Source organism: Oncorhynchus tshawytscha, linkage group LG20 (genome assembly GCF_018296145.1).
Source record: "Oncorhynchus tshawytscha isolate Ot180627B linkage group LG20, Otsh_v2.0, whole genome shotgun sequence".
Taxonomy (NCBI): Eukaryota; Metazoa; Chordata; class Actinopteri; order Salmoniformes; family Salmonidae; genus Oncorhynchus; species Oncorhynchus tshawytscha.
The window spans coordinates 41134953-41156526 of NC_056448.1; the positions used below are offsets into that span (position 1 = coordinate 41134953).

Below are 21574 nucleotides of genomic sequence, written 5' to 3' on the forward strand. Positions count from 1 at the left end.
TTGTGGTCAATCCTCAAGAGACGGGTGGACAAACAAAAACCCACAAATTCTGACAAACTCCAAGCAATGATTATGCAAGAATGGTCTGCCATCAGCTGGGCTGTCATGAAACCCAGAAGTTAATTGACAGCATGCCATGGCAGATTGCAGAGGTCTTGAAAAAGAAGGGTCAACACTGCAAATATGGACACTTTGCATCAACTTCATGTAATTGTCAATAAAAGCCTTTGACACTTGTGAAATGCTTGTAATTATACTTCAGTATTCCATAGTAACATCTGACAAAAATATCTAAAGACACTGAAGCAGCTAACTTTGTGGAAATGAATATGTCATTCTCAAAACGTTTGGCCACGACTGTATACTGTACCCTTCACTATCTATTCTTTACTATCTATTGCATCTTATCCGCTCTGTCACTGCTCATCCATATATGTTATACATATATATTATCATCCCATTCCTTTACTAGATTGTGTGTATTAGGTTTTGTTGTGGAATATGTTAGATATTAGGTTTTGTTGTGGAGTTGTTAGATATGACCTGTTAAGACACTGCTGCAGTGTCGGATCTAGAAGCATAAGCATTTCACTACACTCGCAATAACATCTGCTAACCACGTGTATGTGACCAATAAAATTTGATCTCACATTTTAACTGCAAATATCAACTGTAAAAATTACAAAAATGTTTTTACACTAAAGTAGCTTTTTTCCCAGCCTTGCTACATTTTGATCTGCATGTTGCATGAAACTCTCCCCACAACACCAAATTGGATGTAGAGAACTACACGTGCAGGAAGGATGAAGGTTTTAACAATTCAATGCAATGAAACTGAGTATTAAAGTCTTATGGGAGATTAGTCCTTTCCATTTCTGCTTGTAACTCAATGGTCACTGATATGACATATACATGTACCACTGTCAATTGTCTATCTTGTGTGTACAAAGTAAACAGCATGTCTTTTTTCATTTGAATGGCCTTTTGCATTTCGGTCCTGGATGAGTTAGTGGGCTTCACGTTATACAGTTGCAGACTTGACCTAAATGCCCAGAGAGGCTATATTTTCTCAACCCAGACAGCAAATATTCAAATGGGCCTAATATCTCAAATGGCTTTCCAATTAGCATGACATTGAACAGTACATTACTATTCTTGTCATACTCCTGTTCTCTTTCCTGGTGGTATAGGAACCACCCACTTCCTGGGAGAAGGAGAGAGCGAGGGCGAAAAGGACAACAAAATTAATACTGCAAAGCAAAGCCTCCCGTTAACAACCTTTGCTGGAGAGAGAGGGAAAGAGAGAGAGAGAGAGAGAGAGAGAGAGAGAGAGAGAGAGAGAGAGAGAGAGAGAGAGAGAGAGAGAGAGAGGGAAAGAGAGAGAGAGAGAGAGAGAGAGTAAATCGGCAACTGTTTCTACAAGCCACACTGCAGAGCACACAGCACACGTTAAACAGCAGGAGAGGAGAGCAAACCGCTTGGCTGCATTGTCCCAGCCGACAGCCTATGAAAGAAAGGCTAGGAGCAGCCATCGTCATGACGATAAGGCAGAATGTCATGCATTGCTGAAGGTCGCCACTTACTGGATGGAGTCGCTTTCAGTTGCATCAGCGGCGTCGGCTGGGCCTGGCTGGGAGAAACAGGCCGATACAAAGGAGCCCATAGGAAGCCGGCCTCACCAGCAGGAGAAGAGGGGGAGGAGGAAGAGGAGAAAAGTCCCTAAGAATGAAACTCTTTAGCTTTAGCCTGCGCCATGTGACCGGCGGCCGGGTCCCTTAGCGCTCTGTGCTTTGACCTACATGGAGACAAGAGCACTGCTGTTTCTTGCCCTCGGCTGCTGCTGCTGCTGCTGCTGCTAGGACAACACAGGTAGAAAGCCTCGATTCTGCTTATTCATTTGAAGCCGAAAGCTCTGGGCCCGACTGGCTGGAGTGTGTCTGTCTGTCTGTGTTTGTGTGTGTGTGTGTGTGTGTATGTATATGTCTGCATGCGTGCGGCAGGGAGCCGGCGAGAGGACACGAGTTTTAGTCCATCACGGTGCTCCCTGTGATATCCAGCTGGAAATGAGCCTTGCTTCCTGCCTCCCTCCCCATCTGCTGAAGGGGCCTGAGCCCTGACTGTGTGCTGAGGCCACTCCTCACAGAAGCATGAATGAAGGAAGAAGTGGGATTGTGCTGGCTGCTCGGGTGGTGGCAGGCAGGGTGTGTGTGTGTGTGTGTGTGTGTGTGTGTGTGTGTGTGTGTGTGTGTGTGTGTGTGTGTGTGTGTGTGTGTGTGTGGGGGGGGTATTTATGTCCTTCACCATATGAGTGTGAGAGTCGGGGCTCTGCGGGGCTTGTGTCTGCTGTTCTACTCAGGCTATAAATAACACTGCTGCTTAATATCCTCTAACCTGGCTTGGTGGTAAAATGAGAAAAAAATGCCTTCGCAGAGGGATGTCAGTTGCACACACATGCTGGAAATAGTAAGCTACAGTGTGAGCCTCTGCTCACAACACAGATACCTAACATCTGATGATGTACTGCAGTGACGTAACAGATTGAATGCCAAATTCATTTTCCCGAATGGAATATAATAGCTGCAGTGTTTGGAGACGCGTATTAAATAGGCTGTGTTTCAGAAGAAATCTTTTACAAAAAGCTCACTACAAATTGGATGCAAGAGCCATTGGATAAAATTCTGAATGAATCGAAATTAGGATAGATTATTGCCAAGTGTAAAGAAAAATTATTTACAATTCACTGCTCATTTGACCTTTTTCAAGGGTAGATGGTTGTATCAATTAATTTGACCCATTACTCTTATCCATCCTTGCAATTTGACATGATGTGAGTCAATTCCTATCAAAGGTCGATGATAAACATCAAAGCCAGGATGAAGCTTTCCTTTCAAATGTGGAGGCAGGATCAGACCACTTGGCTTGAGACGCTTTTGAAGTTAGGACTGTGACGGTTCTGGAATTTAAGATGACGTTTTGTCAGCCAAATGCCCGCGGTCACTGTACATTTTTCTATTTATTTATTTTCTCCTCTCCTGAAGGCATGTGCTGCTGCTGCAGGGAGGGGGGGAGGTTCCTAGGCAACCGAAGACTAATTTGCTACAACACCGACAACAAGTTTCATCACGTTGTAAAGAGTTTGTGTTACCATGGAAATGGACTAAACCGCACAAATGCCCAACCAGAGTCTTTGGTCAGCTGTTCATTCAACACAAAAAAATGGTTATGACAGTTATTTACTTTCATGGCAATCTTCATCTATAAAATCGGCAGTTACACGATTATACAATTACCGTGCCAGCCCTATTTGAAATAGTATATTCCTTTTTAAAGAAAATAATCTAAGGGAGCATACATCTTACCCCTGCTGCACCCCACCCATGCAGTGGAGGATTTACTGTGTGCTTTCACATTTCTGTTGGGAAAAGGAAGGAAATGTCTGCAGACTCAATGCCTCCTGCTCAGTAATGTGCCCAGGAATTCAGACCTCAAATCCTAAAAGCCATTTCCAATGTAATTTGTGCTCTTACAGTTCTGGGTTTTATTGTCTGTTAGCTTTTTAAAAAAGTACAGGAACAAAGTTTACAATGTTTTGACTCGTGGAGGGGTACAGTAAGCCTAGACTAAATGTTGATTCTGAGAGCACCTAAAAAGTCAAGGTATAGAACAATAAGACATTATTTGATTATGGCCAATTTAGGATTCACAAAAGAATGCTTTACCACAAAGCACGATAGCAAAGTTATTGTAACTGAGCTGGTGGGTTGTACAAATTCAATTCTGTGCCTTCGAGATGTTTTTGTTGCGTCCATGGTACACTGTGCTAAAACAATAATGTATTAAATTACCCTAATGGCCTGACCCTAATGGCTCATGCAAACCAATTATAAAAGCCTATTATTACGGTGATGGATTTACAAACTGCTCTTTTAAGTGTCTCTGGAGTGGAAGAAAGTATGCAAAAACCTACCTATGTCTGTATATTAGGAGACACTGAGGCGTGTTTCTTAACACCTAGGCTGAATTCATATCAAAACATAACTAGATATAGTCTAGGCTGTAATCATATCAAAACAAAACTGTAATCATAGATATCGGATTGAATAATGGAGATATTGATTCATACAATTGGAGTTTAAACTTTACCCAAGGCAGTGGACCTCTAGTATCATTATCCCCATGGAATACTGCAACAGAAGGATGTGTCCTGCAGAGGGCAGCATTACCATAGTAATAAAACAGGAACTGGGTAAGATTGGCTGGCACTGTGATGCAGGAACTGGGTAAGATTGGCTGGCACTGTGAAGCAGGAACTGGGTAAGATTGGCAGGCACTGTGAAGCAGGAACTGGGTAAGATTGGCAGGCACTGTGAAGCAGGAACAGGTTAAGATTGGCTGGCACTGTGACGCAGGAACAGGGTAAGACTGGCAGGCATTGTGAAACAGGAACTGGGTAAGATTGGCAGGCACTGTGAAGCAGGAACTGGGTAAGATTGCCAGGCATTGTGAAGCAGGAACGGGGTGGCAGGGTAGCCTAGTGGTTAGTGTTGGACTAGTAACCGGAAGGTTGCAAGTTCAAACCCCCGAGCTGACAAGATACAAATCTGTTGTTCTGCGTTAACCCACTGTTTCTAGGCCGTCATTGAAAATAAGAATTTATTCTTAACAGACTTGCCTAGTTAAATAAAGGTCAAATAAATTTTAAAAAAAGATTGCCAGGCACTGTGAAGCAGGAACTGGGTAAGATTGGTGCAGGCACAACCTCATATACACCTTGAAAGAACATTATATAGAGCAAGTCAAAATGTACCAATGTCTGGGAGTTTGGATGGATGAGAAGTTGAGCTTCACCACCCATGTAGAGAACCTTGTCAGGAAACTCAAGCTGCGTATTGGGGTTTTATTACAAACACAAAGCTTGTTTTTCCTTTGCCGCCAGAAAATAGTTGATTTACTGTATTTGACTATGGTGGTACTACTTAGTTTTGTCACAAATCAGAGATGTCTAACTCACCATTGTGATCTCTACAGTGCTGCCGGGTGGACATCACTAGCAACACGCAGGCTCAAACACTGCTACATTCTTATTTATAAGGCCATTTTATTTGTCCTCTCTTCAAGCTCGGAATGAAAAACATATACAAGCTCAGATCTCAATCTTGTTTAATACTAACAGACCCGAGCATTAGAACAAGAGCATGGAATATGTTGCTTTCATTACTCAGACAACCTACAACTACAGGACCTGGTGCCCCTGGAGGAGGTCAAAGGACAAATAGATGAACAGGTTGTTGAGACATGTAGTTGTTTCTAGTTGTCAACCCATGCCACTAGTTTGTGTTGCCTTATGTAAGGAAGCATGTTGATTTACCTCACACACACACACACACACCTCACCTCTTTCTATAAGTTTATGCAGAATAAATCACCTTGAACCTTCTGTTCAGTGCCAGTGTAAGAAGTGCTACAACCTATAACAAATTCTCTGAGAGTACAGGCCTAACAGTACAGTGAGCCTGTTGTTATTCAGCCACAATAATAAAGTATATTCTTTCCTACCTCAGGCAGCCGTGCAGCCAGTCCTTTGGGTCCCGCTCCACCCCATTGGCCAGGGGTCCGCTGGAATGTTTATCTGATTGGCCGCTGAAAGCGGGGTCCCCACTCGCTACCACCTCCTCTAGGTAGGAAGACGTCACTTCCAGGGCGGCTTTCCCTCCCTTCCCCGTGGTCGTGACGCTGAGTAGCTCCTGGCGCTCCCGCTGGCGCCCCGCGTCGGGCAACAACTCCACGAAGTGGCCCGTCTCCTTGAGGCGTTGCTGGATCATGGGAGTAAGGGGCATGTCGAAAGTGAAGCCCGAATCCGCCTCGTCGTCAGCCGAGGAGGATAGGGCATCCAGAGAGTCCAGGCTGCTGTAAAGGGTGCTACGGAAACGGTCTGACTCCAGGATGCTCTCGAACTGCGAGCTGAAGACGTCGGTGGCCTCCTGGCTCTCCGATGTCTCCTTGCCATCCCGGTTATCCGACAGGTCCTCGCTGCCATTGGTCTTCGTACTCCTGAGGAGTCGGGGACAAACAGAGACAATCATGGAAACTTTGATGACTGGGGACAAAAGTCAAGTCTTAGTCTTAACTTAGCAGAAGAAGACTGAAATTCAAACTAGCCTGTGGGAAACCTTAGCCATTATATTTCACAGTACATATCCATCTGGCATTCCTCCTCAATGAAATGTTTTGAACCATAGAGATAGAAAGATGAGTCCTCTATCTATCTGCGCTAGTATAGCATCTCCATTTTGAAGTAGTCCATTTTTCTTCACTATTGGCTGATCCCTCCTGATGACCCGGTTGAACATGACTCCAACAGGGTCACCAGGAGGGATGAGTCAATGAAGTTGGAAGTCCCATCCCGTTTACTACATTAAAAATTGTGGAATGCTAACACGGCCTTTTGGCCACTAGTGGCCTCTATCATCCTCTATGGTCTGAGTCTACCTTTAATGAGAGGCATTATTCAAAACCACCTCATCTGCAATTGGATCACCTTCAATCAACCAGGACGGTCTAATTCAAAGCAGTTTGGCCACCTGTGATTTTGTCCTACAAACCCACCCATTGGTTCTGAAAGGATGCGGATTGGACCAGTCATTTGCTAACTCGTTCCAAACGCCAATCTATTGGAGGAAGGCCTGACTGATGTGATAGTGAAGTGAATCAAAATGGAGAACGCTGCGATCAGGCTGGTTCCACAAGAGGGTACTGAAACCTGGCCTGAATTGCTTGGATTAGGATATTGTTTCTCTACCAAGAAGAAATAGATTAGATTCAGCAATATGACGCTACCATAAGAAGGGGGGCAACTTGCAACCCAAACAAGAAGAGTAAAAAACAAGATGCTAATCTCGTCAGCATTTGTTGTCAAGCGGCTATCATGTTGCTCGAGGGAAGCGTGTAACTCCCCTGCACATGCTCAACAGTATCTGTACGAGTTAACTAGTGCAGAATCTTGCTTGGCACTCCCCATGATAACATCTTTGGTCCCACTGCTGTTTATGGTCACATCATACTGCTTACTTCCTGCTCCTCAAACAGAGCTAAATACACTGTCCCTGTCGTAGAGGCCTATAGCCGCTGTGGTGAACTCAGCTAAATGCACTGCCCCTGTCATAGAGGCCTATAGCCGCTGTGGTGAACTCAGCTAAATGCACTGCCCCTGTCATAGAGGCCTATAGCCGCTGTGGTGAACTCTCAGCTACGGAAGAAATATTGCACTGCCCATGTCAAAGAGTGCCCTATAGCCGCTATTTAGTTTGACATCTTGCACTGCCCATGTCATGACCTATAGCAAGGGGATGAGCTGTGGTGAACTCAGCTAAATGCACTGCCCCTGTCATAGAGGCCTATAGCCGCTGTGGTGAACTCAGCTAAATGCACTGCCCCTGTCATAGAGGCCTATAGCCGCTGTGGTGAACTCAGCTAAATGCACTGCCCATGTCATAGAGGCCTATAGCCGCTGTGGTGAACTCTCAGAGGAAGTTATAAAGCACACGATTCCATTATTAACCCAGAGACCTTGCACCTTTCTACCTCCTCTCAGCGAAACTCTAACAAAACAACACATTTCTGTGGACTGTGACAATGCTCGTTTCCATGTAATGGAAACATCCAGCAACTAAAAGGAACTCTGAGGACAAAAAAGCTACGGATGTTAGAAATATTGAAACATAGTGGGGGATCAAGTGTAAATAGTGCCATAAAATAAACAGTGAATCATAATCACACTATTTAGTTTGACATCTTATTTTACAGGCCTTCAGTCATGACAATCTAATTGGTCACAAGGGGATGAGCTGAGGAGAGAAGTGCTGAATTCCAAATAGACACCTAGCCCCCAATAGCCCCTAGGGCAGGGGGATGGGAACCAAGTTGACAGGAAGATTCATTTTTTCAAATGTTCACTAAAACGTAGTGGGAGCCACGATGGAAATACCCCACAGATGAACCCGTCAAAAACAATGAGACTTGGCCTGGGGTGGACTAGCAGTCTAAACCACTGCCTCTGTAACACATGTATGATGTACAGCTGACAGCATGGGTTTTCAACACTCTGTAGCACATGTATGATGTACAGCTGACAGCATGGGTTTTCAACACTCTGTAACACATGTATGATGTACAGCAGACAGCATGGGTTTTCAACACTCTGTAGCACATGTATGATGTACAGCTGACAGCATGGGTTTTCAACACTCTGTAGCACATGTATGATGTACAGCTGACAGCATGGGTTTTCAACACTCTGTAGCACATGTATGATGTACAGCTGACAGCATGGGTTTTCAACACTCTGTAACACATGTATGATGTACAGCAGACACAGCATGGGTTTTCAATGGGTTTTCACACTCTGTAACACATGTATGATGTACAGCAGACAGCATGGGTTTTCAACACTCTGTAACACATGTATGATGTACAGCTGACAGCATGGGTTTTCAACACTCTGTAACACATGTATGATGTACAGCTGACAGCATGGGTTTTCAACACTCTGTAGCACATGTATGATGTACAGCTGACAGCATGGGTTTTCAACACTCTGTAGCACATGTATGATGTACAGCAGACAGCATGGGTTTTCAACACTCTGTAGCACATGTATGATGTACAGCTGACAGCATGGGTTTTCAACACTCTGTAGCACATGTATGATGTACAGCTGACAGCATGGGTTTTCAACACTCTGTAGCACATGTATGATGTACAGCTGACAGCATGGGTTTTCAACACTCTGTAACACATGTATGATGTACAGCAGACAGCATGGGTTTTCAACACTCTGTAACACATGTATGATGTACAGCTGACAGCATGGGTTTTCAACACTCTGTAGCACATGTATGATGTACAGCTGACAGCATGGGTTTTCAACACTCTGTAACACATGTATGATGTACAGCTGACAGCATGGGTTTTCAACACTCTGTAGCACATGTATGATGTACAGCTGACAGCATGGGTTTTCAACACTCTGTAGCACATGTATGATGTACAGCAGACAGCATGGGTTTTCAACACTCTGTAGCACATGTATGATGTACAGCAGACAGCATGGGTTTTCAACACTCTGTAACACATGTATGATGTACAGCAGACAGCATGGGTTTTCAACACTCTGTAGCACATGTATGATGTACAGCAGACAGCATGGGTTTTCAACACTCTCTCTCATATTATTCACCTCTATCGCTCACTATTGTTGTAAAGAAAAAGAAATTGAGAGACATTGGCGCACTTGGCTGCATTTCAAACGAAACAGAATTGTGTTGAATAGTAAGGGGTGTAGTCAACTTCAACGGTTTTCAAATAACCTTTTCTGTGGATGTTCAAGTGTGAGTAGAGCTAATTTGATGTGTTTATTCGAGTACTATTAGGCCGATAGTGTATTGATTACTTTGACAAATTATAGATCACCAAAGCCACACGTTTCAGACCCCTGCACTAGGGACTAGGGACATCTGTAGATCTGAGAGGATTGGATCGTCCTGCCCTATGGACTGTTCTGGTTTGGACTAAACTTAATTACAGCTGTCCAGTCCTTTCAGAGGCCGTATGTAACAAGTGTCTCAAAGTATGAGTGCTGATCTAAGATCAGCTACTTCCTATCCATATAACTGTATTCATTGAAAGAAAACAATGAAGCTGAATACAGCCCCAGACCCACAGGAGTGGCTATGGGTCAGAGGCCATTTGGAATATAGCAGATATGTGACGTACCTATCTGAGCTGGGCTCCCGTGCCGCGTCTCCATCAGGGCTCTGGTGCAGAAATATGTCAGGGAGCACCCGGAACACCTCGTCCTCCAGGGACAGCCGGCAGGGGAGTCTCTCTAGAGGACTCAGACTGTCCACAGAGCTCTCTACCTTCAGACTGCTGCAGCTCCTACCTCCCTCCAGTCCCTTCTCCGAGTCCTCACTACCTCGCTCATGTCCCATCTGACCACAAACGTCTGTTGCCGCCACCACCGTCGTCGTGCTCCCTGGCCGGCTCTCCGCAAATCGCAGTTTCTTAGGGGGCTTCTCCCTCAGCTGGCCCCCGTCTAGGAAGGCGGTGAAGATGCCTGGGATCTCGGCCAGGATTTTACTGGACTCCTCCAGGGACTCCTCGTCCAGGAGCAGCCCCCCTCCGGCAGGCTCGGTCGCTGCCTCTGAACCCCTCCTGGGAGGTTCAGACTGGTCCACCACGGGTACCTCACCCGCCCCTGAGCATGGCCCAGATGTGAATGCAGCAGCTGTCAGGCCGGCACTTGTTTTTTCTTGGCAGTTCGCAGCGGGCGCATTCCTGAAGTCTCCGTTTACCTCGGCCGCCACGGTGGAGACGCCCAAGGCCTTCTGGGCCGCGGAGCTCAGGGAAGCCGTATCTTTCAGCAGCGCCTCCGTCCACGAGTCCAGGAGGAAGGTGGGCGAGAGGAGTGGGTCTCCCGGTGGAACAAGGCCCAGGCCAGACATGTCCAGGTCCACATTGGTCTCCTCCCCCTCACCGTTTCTCTCTGAGGTCCGGCTGGCCACATCCTGCGAGGCCCCGTTTTGACCGCTACAGGGGATCATGATGGCTGCGCTCTGCTGTTCACTACTGTCCGCTGGGTGTAGGCTGTCCACAGGTTGGGCGTGGGCGGCTGGAGCATTCTGGCTCCTGGCGCTGAGGCCGCTCAGCAGGTTGGCCAGCTCACGGTCGATCTCCAGGAACAGCGAGGTTTCATCGATGTCATCGTCCTGGAGACCGGTGTCTAGACTGGTGCTACTACTCCCCTCGTCCGCTAAGACGTGAGAGGTTGATGCTGAAACTGAGAAAATGAGATGTGTCAAATACTACAAGATAAATAGATCAATACAAATGTCACATGTGCACTTTAAAAATATATAAATGGTTACTTATCATCGCTATCACCATCATTAGATAGATTATATTGATTTAGCATGTGAAACAATGTGTATTTCCTCTCGGTGTAAGATAAATATCTCTCTTGGACTAATTCTGAATAAGCCTTGTAGTCTGAACACTACGGCACTGTGTCCACTTCATGAAAGGAGAAGGGCTAGGAGGTGCCAAGGAAGGGCTGGGATGAATCTAAACTAATACTGCCGGTTCCTTTTCTTTCCTTCTTCCCTTCACACGCAGATGTCCCTTTCACTGGCCGGCAAACGGCTTCAGACAGTGGACCAAAGCTCAGCATGCTCAGTTCACATGTATTCACAAACGTTTATTTCAAATTAGCCGAGTGTGATGGATACAATTTTGCCAAAACAGCAGGTCTTTTTTTCTATTGAATACCTTAGTATCTTGTTAAATATTGAACAGCTTTAAGCTGCTTTGAGCCATGTAGGGAGAATGTATAATTACTAAATTAACAAAATACACCTAAGGGTTTTTATCCTGGAGTATTTCGCTCTGTCCTCTTGTTGAACCTGTTCACGAAGAGTTGGACGAGACAGCTGTGTCAATTAATACAATTATCCAGTTTAATTTGACATGAACGGTGGAGTGGATGAGGTCAAGTAAGAGGTCTATTGTCACAGTGATACATTGTGAATACCATCAAAGGTACAGCATCATTAGCATGTAGGCTAATGAAACCCAGAACAGAACTGGATGAACAGGAGGTAGCTTAAAAGTAAAAACATCATGTGCAACCTGCTCCGCCCTGTTTAGGCTAATAGGCCCAGACTTGAAACCAACACAATGAGTTCAACACGGTTCTGTTTATTAGGGCACACTGTTTTGCTACGGTAAAAGAAAGCAATCGTTCCTTTTCAGATCGTACCACTCCATTTCAGAGCGTTTTCTTCCATGTCCTACCTACTTAACAAGACCCTAATCTCTGTCTCCAGTTACTGTATGTCCTCGTCATAGAAGACGTTATGTCAAGAACACGATTACACTAGATGGCAGCATTTCCTTGTTTTTACTGTACCAATATCTGTTTCTACTGGAGAGTGACTGACATAGCATGAGAGATTCATGGCCATGTCTCTTAACCCATAAGAGTCTAAGCTCTGTCCAAGCCGTGGGGGGGGGGTTCTACTAAGCCATGTGGAATTGTTTTTTTGGCCTTACTGTCATTAGCCCATACAAACGCAATGAATAAAAGATTCCCTACATGGAACAACAGATAGTTCCAAAGGAAAGTTTGTTCTGAAGTTTCTGTCCTATATCTGAGCATATAAGAAAGATCAGGAAGCATTTTTTTTTTTTGGGACAGGTATTTAACTACTTATTTTTGGCACTAAACAATCTCCATATATACTGTACTTCCATTCATTTTTTTTCAACTGGCCCCGGGGACCTTCAGGCAAGTCTTGTGAGGCCTGTGGGCATCCTAGAGAGTCTCACCTTTCCACAGAGGGGTCATATTAGTGTGTATCCCAAACTGTCTGGATGCTACACTGACTGAAGTTGGCAGATTGGTTGTACCGACTCCAATTGTGTGAGAAGAGCGATTTTCAGGATGTCTCCTGGTCTGATAAACACCGCTCTAGCTCTGTCACCTTTCACCGCAGATGCAGAAGTTCGACATTGGCCGATGAGGTGGATTGAGACACATCCAAAACAAAACAAAATCTCTAGATTAAACGTATGGATTTTCATGGGGATTTATTATTATTATTATTATGCTAAATTAGATTTCTGCCATCAAAATAACTTATGACTTGGGTGACACAGGGAGTTAAAACAATAGACCTTTAGACTGGTGTTGCGTCAGAACAGAGGCTGTGTCAGGCATAGTGCACTACTTTAGAACAAAGCCCTATGGGCCCTATAGTAGTGCACTTCATATGCCATTTTGGACACAGACAGCGTATCTTATACAACAGTTGTATATAATGTCTAGTTAACGAGGGAGGCTGAGGATCACCAGTTGTGTGACCCCTGTAGAGAAGGATAGGATAGTGGACAGAGTGAAAGTGATAGCACTAAGTCATGACTTTGCAGCATCACTTGGGAGATGTCTAGATGATGTTTGCAAATCCCTGTGGACTACTAATGACCTTTTAAGCTCCTGCTAAATAGCCTGGGTAACCAGTCAGGGCTGAGACCTCTTATCGGACTGGCTCTTGACAGGTAATAAAAAGAGGAAGTCTTCCCTGTGCAGATGTAGCATTACCTCAGCAAACAGGCTAATGTTCACACTAAATGGAACGATAGAAACACATCACTATACAGTACTTATTCATCTCTAGTTTCTGGGAATGTTTGACACAGCACTTAACTACTGTTCATGGGCTTGCTTTGAAAAATGGTTTGTTTATATAGGCCCTACTACAGTTCCCCAAAATTATTCATTGCACTTTGGGAAAGTAGGCTCTGTTCAACTCATGGCTAAAAGGCAGTGAAAGCAAAGGCTCAACTTCTACAGCCTCTTTCTGTAGAGAAATTGGCTTGTTGGGCCGATTCATCAATAACTGGTAAATATAGGAGCTTCCTATAACTTTCACAGTATGGTTCTTACAGTGCACTATAAATAGCTAAGTACTGTAATTGGGCAGTCCTGCACTAATCATTTAGAATTATTCATATTAGCCAATAAAATAATGTATGCATTAGGCCTGATGATGAATGATTAATAGACCAGGATTAGTCTATATTTTTAGTGGATTTCAAGAACACTTTTCAGCAAAATGCAGGGGTCCAACTGTGACACATTTCATGCATGTTATTAAATGAACAATTTAAAAATAAAAAAAAGAGGATAATGTCTCAGGCCTCATGCCAAGTGTAGCCGTAGCTACAGCAAACAGCATAACATCATACTGTTGTGAAGTATCATGTGGGGTAGATTATATGAAAGGTGCCATACCGCTTTCAGTAGAGCTGGTCTCGTCTCCTTTTCCAAAGAGAAACTGGTACTTGGCCTTCGCAACACTTTGAGCGTGTGAAGACGAGCTGTTAACCCAAACAAACGTTTCAGCCTGCAAGAATAAACAAGAACATGTATTTACCGTAGGCAAGATGATTCTCTGATAAGTAAGCATTATCATTCATAAATCATTGAGATCTCTCTCCACCAGTGGCCATTGATTGGACAGTAAAACATAGTTCATTTCATCTGGGTGTTTTGAAACCAAAATCAGATTGAGGCTAATCACATCACCTTGACAGTAGACCTACCGCTATTTAACCATCTGGCCATGTATTCAAAAGCATTTCCCTTGACCATGCTCTACGAATCAACTTCAGATCTTGATATCGTTTCTGATTATAAACGACCAAAATAATTTCCGGTTGCTTTAGTTTGATTTATTGATTTTGTTTTTTAACAGCAACATCTTTGATTGATTATAACGTACAGAGTACCATCAGCCACTTACCGCCATGTCTCTTTCAAAGCAGGGAACACTCATTGGTAAAATCTCTGTGAGCATAAGGGTAAAACTAACATGAGTTTGTAACGTAAAACCATAACATTATTACAAATTTAAAAAATCTTGAAACAGCGTAACCTAGCCCAGGGTGTTCCAAAACTCTTCACTTAGGCCCCCCTTCCAGCATTGGGGAACATCCCGTGCACCTCTTGTTGGCAGGGAGAACATTTTACCGGGTTTAAAGCTTATTTTCTGCAATTCTACACATTTATCATTGGGTGCAGAGAACATTTTGCAGTTTTAAAGCTAATTTTCTTACAATTCCATACATTTTGCCATGTCTAATATGTACTACAAAATCTATGGGCTAAAAACCTAGCCCCAAAAAAAACTGACATGGGATAGTTGATCTGGACATTTCTGCCAAGTTATAAATACAGTTTAGAAAAAAATAGCCAGACCCCCATGCGCCCCGCCCTGACCCCTAGAGCCCTCACAATTTGGGAACCACTGATCTAATCTAATCAAACATTGACAAAGTTGAAGAATTCTAAAACAATCTGACTTTTTTTAAAGACCAAAGACAGTGCTAAAGGGTAAAGCTAAATGTGATACAGGAGTAGAGCCTACATTATCCTAAACTATCTGTGTTATAGATAAGAACATGCCACACAGCATTCTCAATAAAAGCTCAAGCAGTCCATGTTCTGAAAGTCAGAGCCTCTCTTAAAACAGCTTACAGTGATGTGTCTCTAGATCGTGATGTCTGCCTGCCAGGCCGCCAATGCCATCAGAAAGTGGTCTCATGTATCAGAGTAGCTACTCACCTGCCATGATCTCAAAAGACGCTTAAGCTACTGCCTAAGTGCCGAGGAGGTCAAAGGTTCACATAGGAAGGATCCATCTAATGTACGTGAAGCATTTGGCTCTCTCAATCCAAGTAAGGCTAGTGAATTCTGTTTGAACCTTAGCAAAGGCTCAGTAAAGTATTTCATTAGCCAACATTCCCAACAGCCATACAATTAATAGGCCTAGTTCTGCTAAAGTCTACAGCAGTGATTGCATGATGTTCCTTCAGGATGACTCAACAGGAGAAAGGCACTCTGATTCAATGAAATCCACATTTGAAACCATTCCAAAGCTTAGTGCCATGACCATTACAAGAATTAAGCTCTGCAGATCAAATGACAGGCAACTAAAACTAGAATTACGCCAGCATCCATCAACGAGCACAAAAGGGGAAGAGTGGGAAAACACTATAGATGGGCCACAAAAACACAGTGAGATCATTATTGAGAAATAGTCAATAACCTACACTAGTAGGCTAATATGAACACTAGCATAATCTGAATGATTGATTACAATTCCTACATAGACTAAATAACAACTTCCAAAGTAAAATGACCTTGTAAATTACATTCCAATCTAAATTGAGAGGTTAAATTGTAGAAGAAACTATGACGCGAACTTAGCTCTCTGTGGGAAAGCGGTTGTTGCCATGGCTGCCAATGTGAGACGTGAGAATGCAAACCCTTTTTTTTTTTACCAGAAAAGTGTTGTTGTTTTTTGCAGCCCCCCCCAACTCTCTTGAAATTAGACATTGCTCAAAATGAACAATTGATAAGCCAATATTGAAGACTCAATGCCCACACAAACTAAAAAGGTATCATGTTGACTGCAATAACAGAATTTATGCTATTCAAATGAGGTGGTTGGTTAGACAGAGACCATCTTTTGGAACTGTAATGACATTCATGAGAACTGTTGTGTTGATCAAGGTGAACAAAGCCTAGAAAATTAACAAAATTCCATCATTTTGTGAAAGACAAGACACTATGGCAGTGTTTTTCACAGAAAACATTTCGTACAGCAACAACACAAAAAAAAAACACTCTGGTTAGCCTAGATAGGCTACTCTACTAAATCTGCCCAGATGGACTCAATTATTTCGCTTAGCAACAGCTGGGAATCTCATTGGAGGGTGAAGGCCACATCATAATTCACTAGTTTGTTTAATGCTTTGGGTAATTAATAGAGTTGACTTCCACATAGTCATGGGAGGTGAGCTGTCAATCAGCTTCCATTAAAAAGGTCACGATGATCTCGTCTATATTCCAAATGGCACACTATTCCCTATCTAGTAAACTACTTTTGACCAGGACTCATACATTGGGTCCTGGTCAAAAGTAGTGCACTATATGGGAATATGGGCCCTGGTCAAAAGTAGTGCACTAGATAGGGAATATGGTGCCATTTGGGACTTTACATTAGTCTATTCTTTACACTCCAGAGAGGCACCATAACTCAGCACATTGTCCTTTCCCACAGGAGCCAGAGCAGTGTCACATCAAAGTCCTAGAAAACACTGGAGCTCAAGAACTCGAGCTAAGAGTTATCATACTCCAGAGGGTTCAGAAATTCACCGCCTGTGCTAAAGTAAAGTCACTCTCTGGTAAGGCCATTTCCATGGTAACAGAATTACACTGAGACCTAGATTTTTCACTACAAATGTTGACCAAACAAAAACCATTGATTTTCAAAGTTTGGTAAAAATAATTACAGTAAAATCTCAGTTTTATTCTGTTACAAAACTCTGTATCTGCACAGTAGTCATTTTGTATAGAGTTCTGTGTTTTGTTCAACTTTGAAATCGATGTTTTGTTTGGTATAGATTTTAAAGTGAAAAATCTGAAGAACTGTGCAGATATAAAGTTTGGTAACAGAATAAAATGGAGGGAGATTTTATCTTAATACTGTTACCAAACTTTGCAGTCATTTTTTAAAATGTATTTTAAATCAATGTTTTTTGTTCAGCATACATTTTAAACTGAGAATTTTAAAGCGAATCTCAGCATAATTCTGTTTACTTGGAATTGCCCGTAACCAATCTGGCAATATTTTGTCCTCAAAGGCATCAAACTACATTTGAAAAGAGAACATCTAAACTAGATCCACATCTGAGCTGAAATGTCTTATTTCACCAGGTAGGCCAGTTGAGAACAAGTTCTAATTTACAACTGCAACATGGCCAAGATAAAGCAAAGCAGTGGGACACAAACAACATAGAGTTACACATGGAATAAACAAACATACAGTCAATAACACAATAGAACAAGTCTATGTACAGTGAATGACCTGCCTATGGCCTGCCTAAATCTGATGGAAATGAATGACAAAAGATCAGCGTGATTCAGGATAATAAAACATTGCAAATCCATCACAATGTTTTGGGGAATTAGTCAAATGAAACAGTTTATGTTTGATAAAATGAGGAAAGGGGGTTCCCATTTTTTGGTTCAAATTTGCCTCATCCCAAGACAGGACATTAGAGCATAGGATGTATTGCATTTTGCTAGCTCAATATCTGAGCCAAACTTACATCTGGGTAAAAGAAGTAGCGGTACATCTCAAACAGGATATCATTACTTTGACTGTGAAAGATGTGCTCGGCTGTAGAACTAGGTATAGTGCTTCCAGAACTCAGCATGTGTGAGACTTGTGTAAACAAGCACAGAAAAAGGTTGGGCCTTTTCTTTTCAAGGACTTGCAGACTGACAAGTTTCTGGGGGACTGCCATACCCTACCCAGTCCACAAACAAACATCTTATTCCAAACGATTAAAAAAATGCTTCTTGACATTATTTCCAATGTTATCAAATGGTACACTAACTCAAACTGACTGAGGAACAGTTGTTGAATAATAGTGCAACTGTTCTGCTGTCCTGATAAGGAGAGAAAAAGACCAACCATATCTAGGTGAACACAAAAATACGGAACGCTAAATAAGTGAAAATAGATTGGTCTACCTGCATCTCCTGAATTTGAGAAGCTCCTCTTAGTCAATGAAAAGGTTTTCAACCCTCTTAACTTCTGTCATACAGTGTGCAGAGATCAGGAATAGTGTTCGGAGGACAAACCCGAGCATTCTAAAGTTATTGTAAACTTTGACAGTACACACATAAAGAGCAAGTCTTCGCAACTAGAGTAGTAAACACGGTCAGAAACAATACAGCCGGTGTGTATTTTATGGTTAGTAAGTATTTGTCAATCCAAAAGGCTGTGGGACGACCGTGCTCCGATCCATCTAGGGTTGGAAAATGTTTTTGGAGGTTCAAAGAAAATTCAAAAGTGCAGATGGCTCGGAACACGCAGCTGCACAGTTGGTTCACTGCGTTTGGAGCGCCTAACCTGCAGGTCAGCTTTTCCGTTATGACACAGGCACGGCCCACATAGACTCCTAGAGAACTTTAACTCTCTAAAGGGAGAGTAATGTCCCAGACAATATCAAGCCAGGACAGCAGATAGGCTAAAGGTGAAGAAAATCTGCTTTTGAGAAGTTGCATAAGATGACGTGCTACTCAAATGAACACACTGACCAATCCTCAGTCATTCGAGGGTGATGACAAAATACATTTCCCCTGTCATTTTTACAATGCCATAATAAGGCTGGGCCACAGTGGCTCTGCCATGGGCAAACATTCCAGATTAAAGCTGAGCAGCATGTCTACCTGTGATCTGTTGTGGCTGTGTTTCTGTGTCACCATGTAATGGAGGAGGTGCAAAAGTACTAATTATTACAGAACTAATGTGTGTGTTCACAACCTGGTCCTGTGAGTGTATGAACTGGTACATAGTAAGTACACCATTGGACTGAAGACTTAGAAGATAGTAATACAAGTAACAAGAAATGGAGGCAAAATATGCTTTTATCAAAGCAAAATATGTTAGGCTTATTATTCCAGACCAGTAATGTCATATGCCTAAATATGCTCATCTAACCTACTTCGAGTACAATCATTTCTCTCTGTTCTGTTTGTAAATAGGCTTTGTAAATCTGTAGTGCAGAGTCAGCCATAAATTACTTACTAAAGTGAATCTCATGAATCTTCCGGTATAATCCGCTTTTGGATCTTTCATGAGCGTTTGATAAATAGGACAAAAGAGCTTCCTTTAGAGCAGCTTCTTGCCAAATCTCTCATTGATATCAGATGCCAGACACATCAGTCACTTGACACAGGGCTTTATACCTGCACACTCTTCAGCGAAGTGCTTTTAAACTGAGTTTAAAAATCCAATACATTTGACCCAAAGATGTAGGCCTATAACATGCATATAAATGGGGTTGGTGATGCAGTTGTATTCCTTTACAGATCACTGGATGTTAGTTAGTGGGATTGTCATATGACCTATCAGTCAAACAGGATAGACTGGATATGAACCCTGAAGGGTAATACCATTTAAGAGGTGATAATAACATCTGTTAATGAGGTGAAATGGGGGCTTCCATGTAGGGCACTACTTATAGGAAGAAGCAGACTCCTTATAGGGAGGGAGCTTGTAAATTAGACATGATCTAGTTAGTGCGGCGTTCTGCAAGGGCAAGACTGCTTTTACATTTCCTTATCACATTTCTGTTCCGGAAAAGTCCTGTTACAGGATTTCAATAAAAATGATTGTGCATCTGGAGACCTTAGATACAATAGAATAGATAGGCTACACGGCATTAGTGAATTACATTTGCCAATGCATAATGAGGGGAAAAAAACACCAGAAAGATTCCAAACACTTTTAAATGATGTACCAAATCAAGTCATGTTTTGCTACAAGACCTCATTTTTGGAGGTTTGCAATGCATGCACACTTTATTAATGGAAAACAGAACCCCATGTGTCATTGGGTTTAGCTTGACTCATGGAAGTAAAGGAAGGTCTGTCCAAGAAGACACAAAACTCTCACTATTCACATTAGCTGAGGAAAAAACTATTCCTTGTTTGCCTGTAAAAAAAAAAAAGCCAAGAGTGTTTGCCCAAAATCTGTGCCGTATGGGTTATGGGAGAAGGAGCTGGGTTAGGAGGCACTTCTAATAGCAATGAGCTAAAGAGTAGGTTAGCAGGGAGGAAGTCAACCAAATGAATGCAATAACGATCTTATATGCTCACTGATTTTAATTCACCTGATAACAGGACAAATGAAGAAACATTTAAATGATTATTTGATGTTGATCAAGCCACTTTTTATGATAGCCTTACTCCTGTACAAAGACTAGCCAATTCCCAGCTCCCTTTTGGCTCTTAGCATAATGCTTTGTTTCTGTCTCTCCCCTAAGGAAACAATGCATCCTTCACAGCTGTCAGGCCAGTCAACACCATATGCAGCCACTCCCATGTCAGACCAGGCCAAGTGTCAGGTGAAACAGGGGGAGACAAAATCCCAGACAAACACGGGACACCTTACCGGAGGTGGCAGAAATCTCTCTACTGAGTGTAAGCGGGGAACACCGTAAAAAGCCTATGTCGTCATTAACATTTTCTGGAACAGTGAAGGAAGTGTGCTCTTAATGACAGGTTGCAGGCATTCCTATTGCACACAGGATAGACTTCTGGCCCATCCTGACTCAGGGCCATTGAAGGCTTATGTAGCAATACAATAAAGACTGTCTTTCAGAACTGTGCTATGATGTGGTAAAACCAGGTCATCCTCATAAGTAGTGAAAATACTTAGGAGGGAAATTGTCTCTGACAGCCAGTTAAGGGACTGTGAGATGCATGCGTCAATACATCTCTAATGTTCTGTCATACAAAGGCCGGGTGGATAAACTGCACCGTGTATGGGATGAACTGTAAGATGTGTCTTGGACAATAGGTAACTTATTGAGCCCCTTGAATTTAACCATGTGATATGTCTTCTCACTAAGGTACATTTATGACAAATCCTGACAGTGTAAAAAAGCAAGAGAAAGAAAAACTGTCGATTTTTCAATCCTGTACTCAGTCAATCAAACAGTTTACGAACGAAGCCATTGCTGCTAAATGCACTGCTCTCTTGGCAATTCATTTTACAATGCCAGTAAGACTGCTGGACCACTCCAAGCCTTCCCAATTACATTAGCATAATCACATCCAAACAGAGCACAACTGTACAAAGTGAAGAATTAGTTCAGGCAGACCCCGCTGACTTCTAGCTAAAGCTCCTGAAATTGAAGAGCGAATGAGGGGAAAATACTGAAGTGGAAACATTTGCTGAGGGGAAAACACTGTTGGGGCTCTACCCCAGATTTGAATCTGATCCAAGGATTAATCCAAGCAAGCACAGCCAATTTAAATTTCATATTATAGGAGCATCCTTGTTATGTTAAACCCCTTGGCTAGTTGAATCTACCTTCAAAATAATGTTACAATGACTACAGTGTTGAAAACTGAACTCGCAACTCAGTTACTGTA

General features: G+C 42.8%; 1 protein-coding gene across 6 annotated transcripts in view; it reads right to left on the reverse strand.

Moving 5' to 3' along the window:
- The window catches only part of psd3l (pleckstrin and Sec7 domain containing 3, like), a 156612-nt gene that overhangs the window by 122277 nt on the left and 12761 nt on the right, over positions 1-21574 (reverse strand). For 4 of the 6 annotated variants that reach the window (XM_042302669.1, XM_042302668.1, XM_042302672.1 and 1 more), the window contains 3 exons: positions 13850-13961; positions 9772-10837; positions 5557-6051 (listed from right to left, as the gene is read on the reverse strand). In XM_042302669.1, coding sequence (XP_042158603.1) covers positions 5557-6051; positions 9772-10837; positions 13850-13961 — 1673 coding nt within the window. Of the gene's footprint in view, positions 1-1583; positions 2144-5556; positions 6052-9771; positions 10838-13849; positions 13962-14360; positions 14405-21574 lie in introns of those variants that run through there. The other 2 variants (XM_042302670.1, XM_042302673.1) reach the window with 2 other exon arrangements.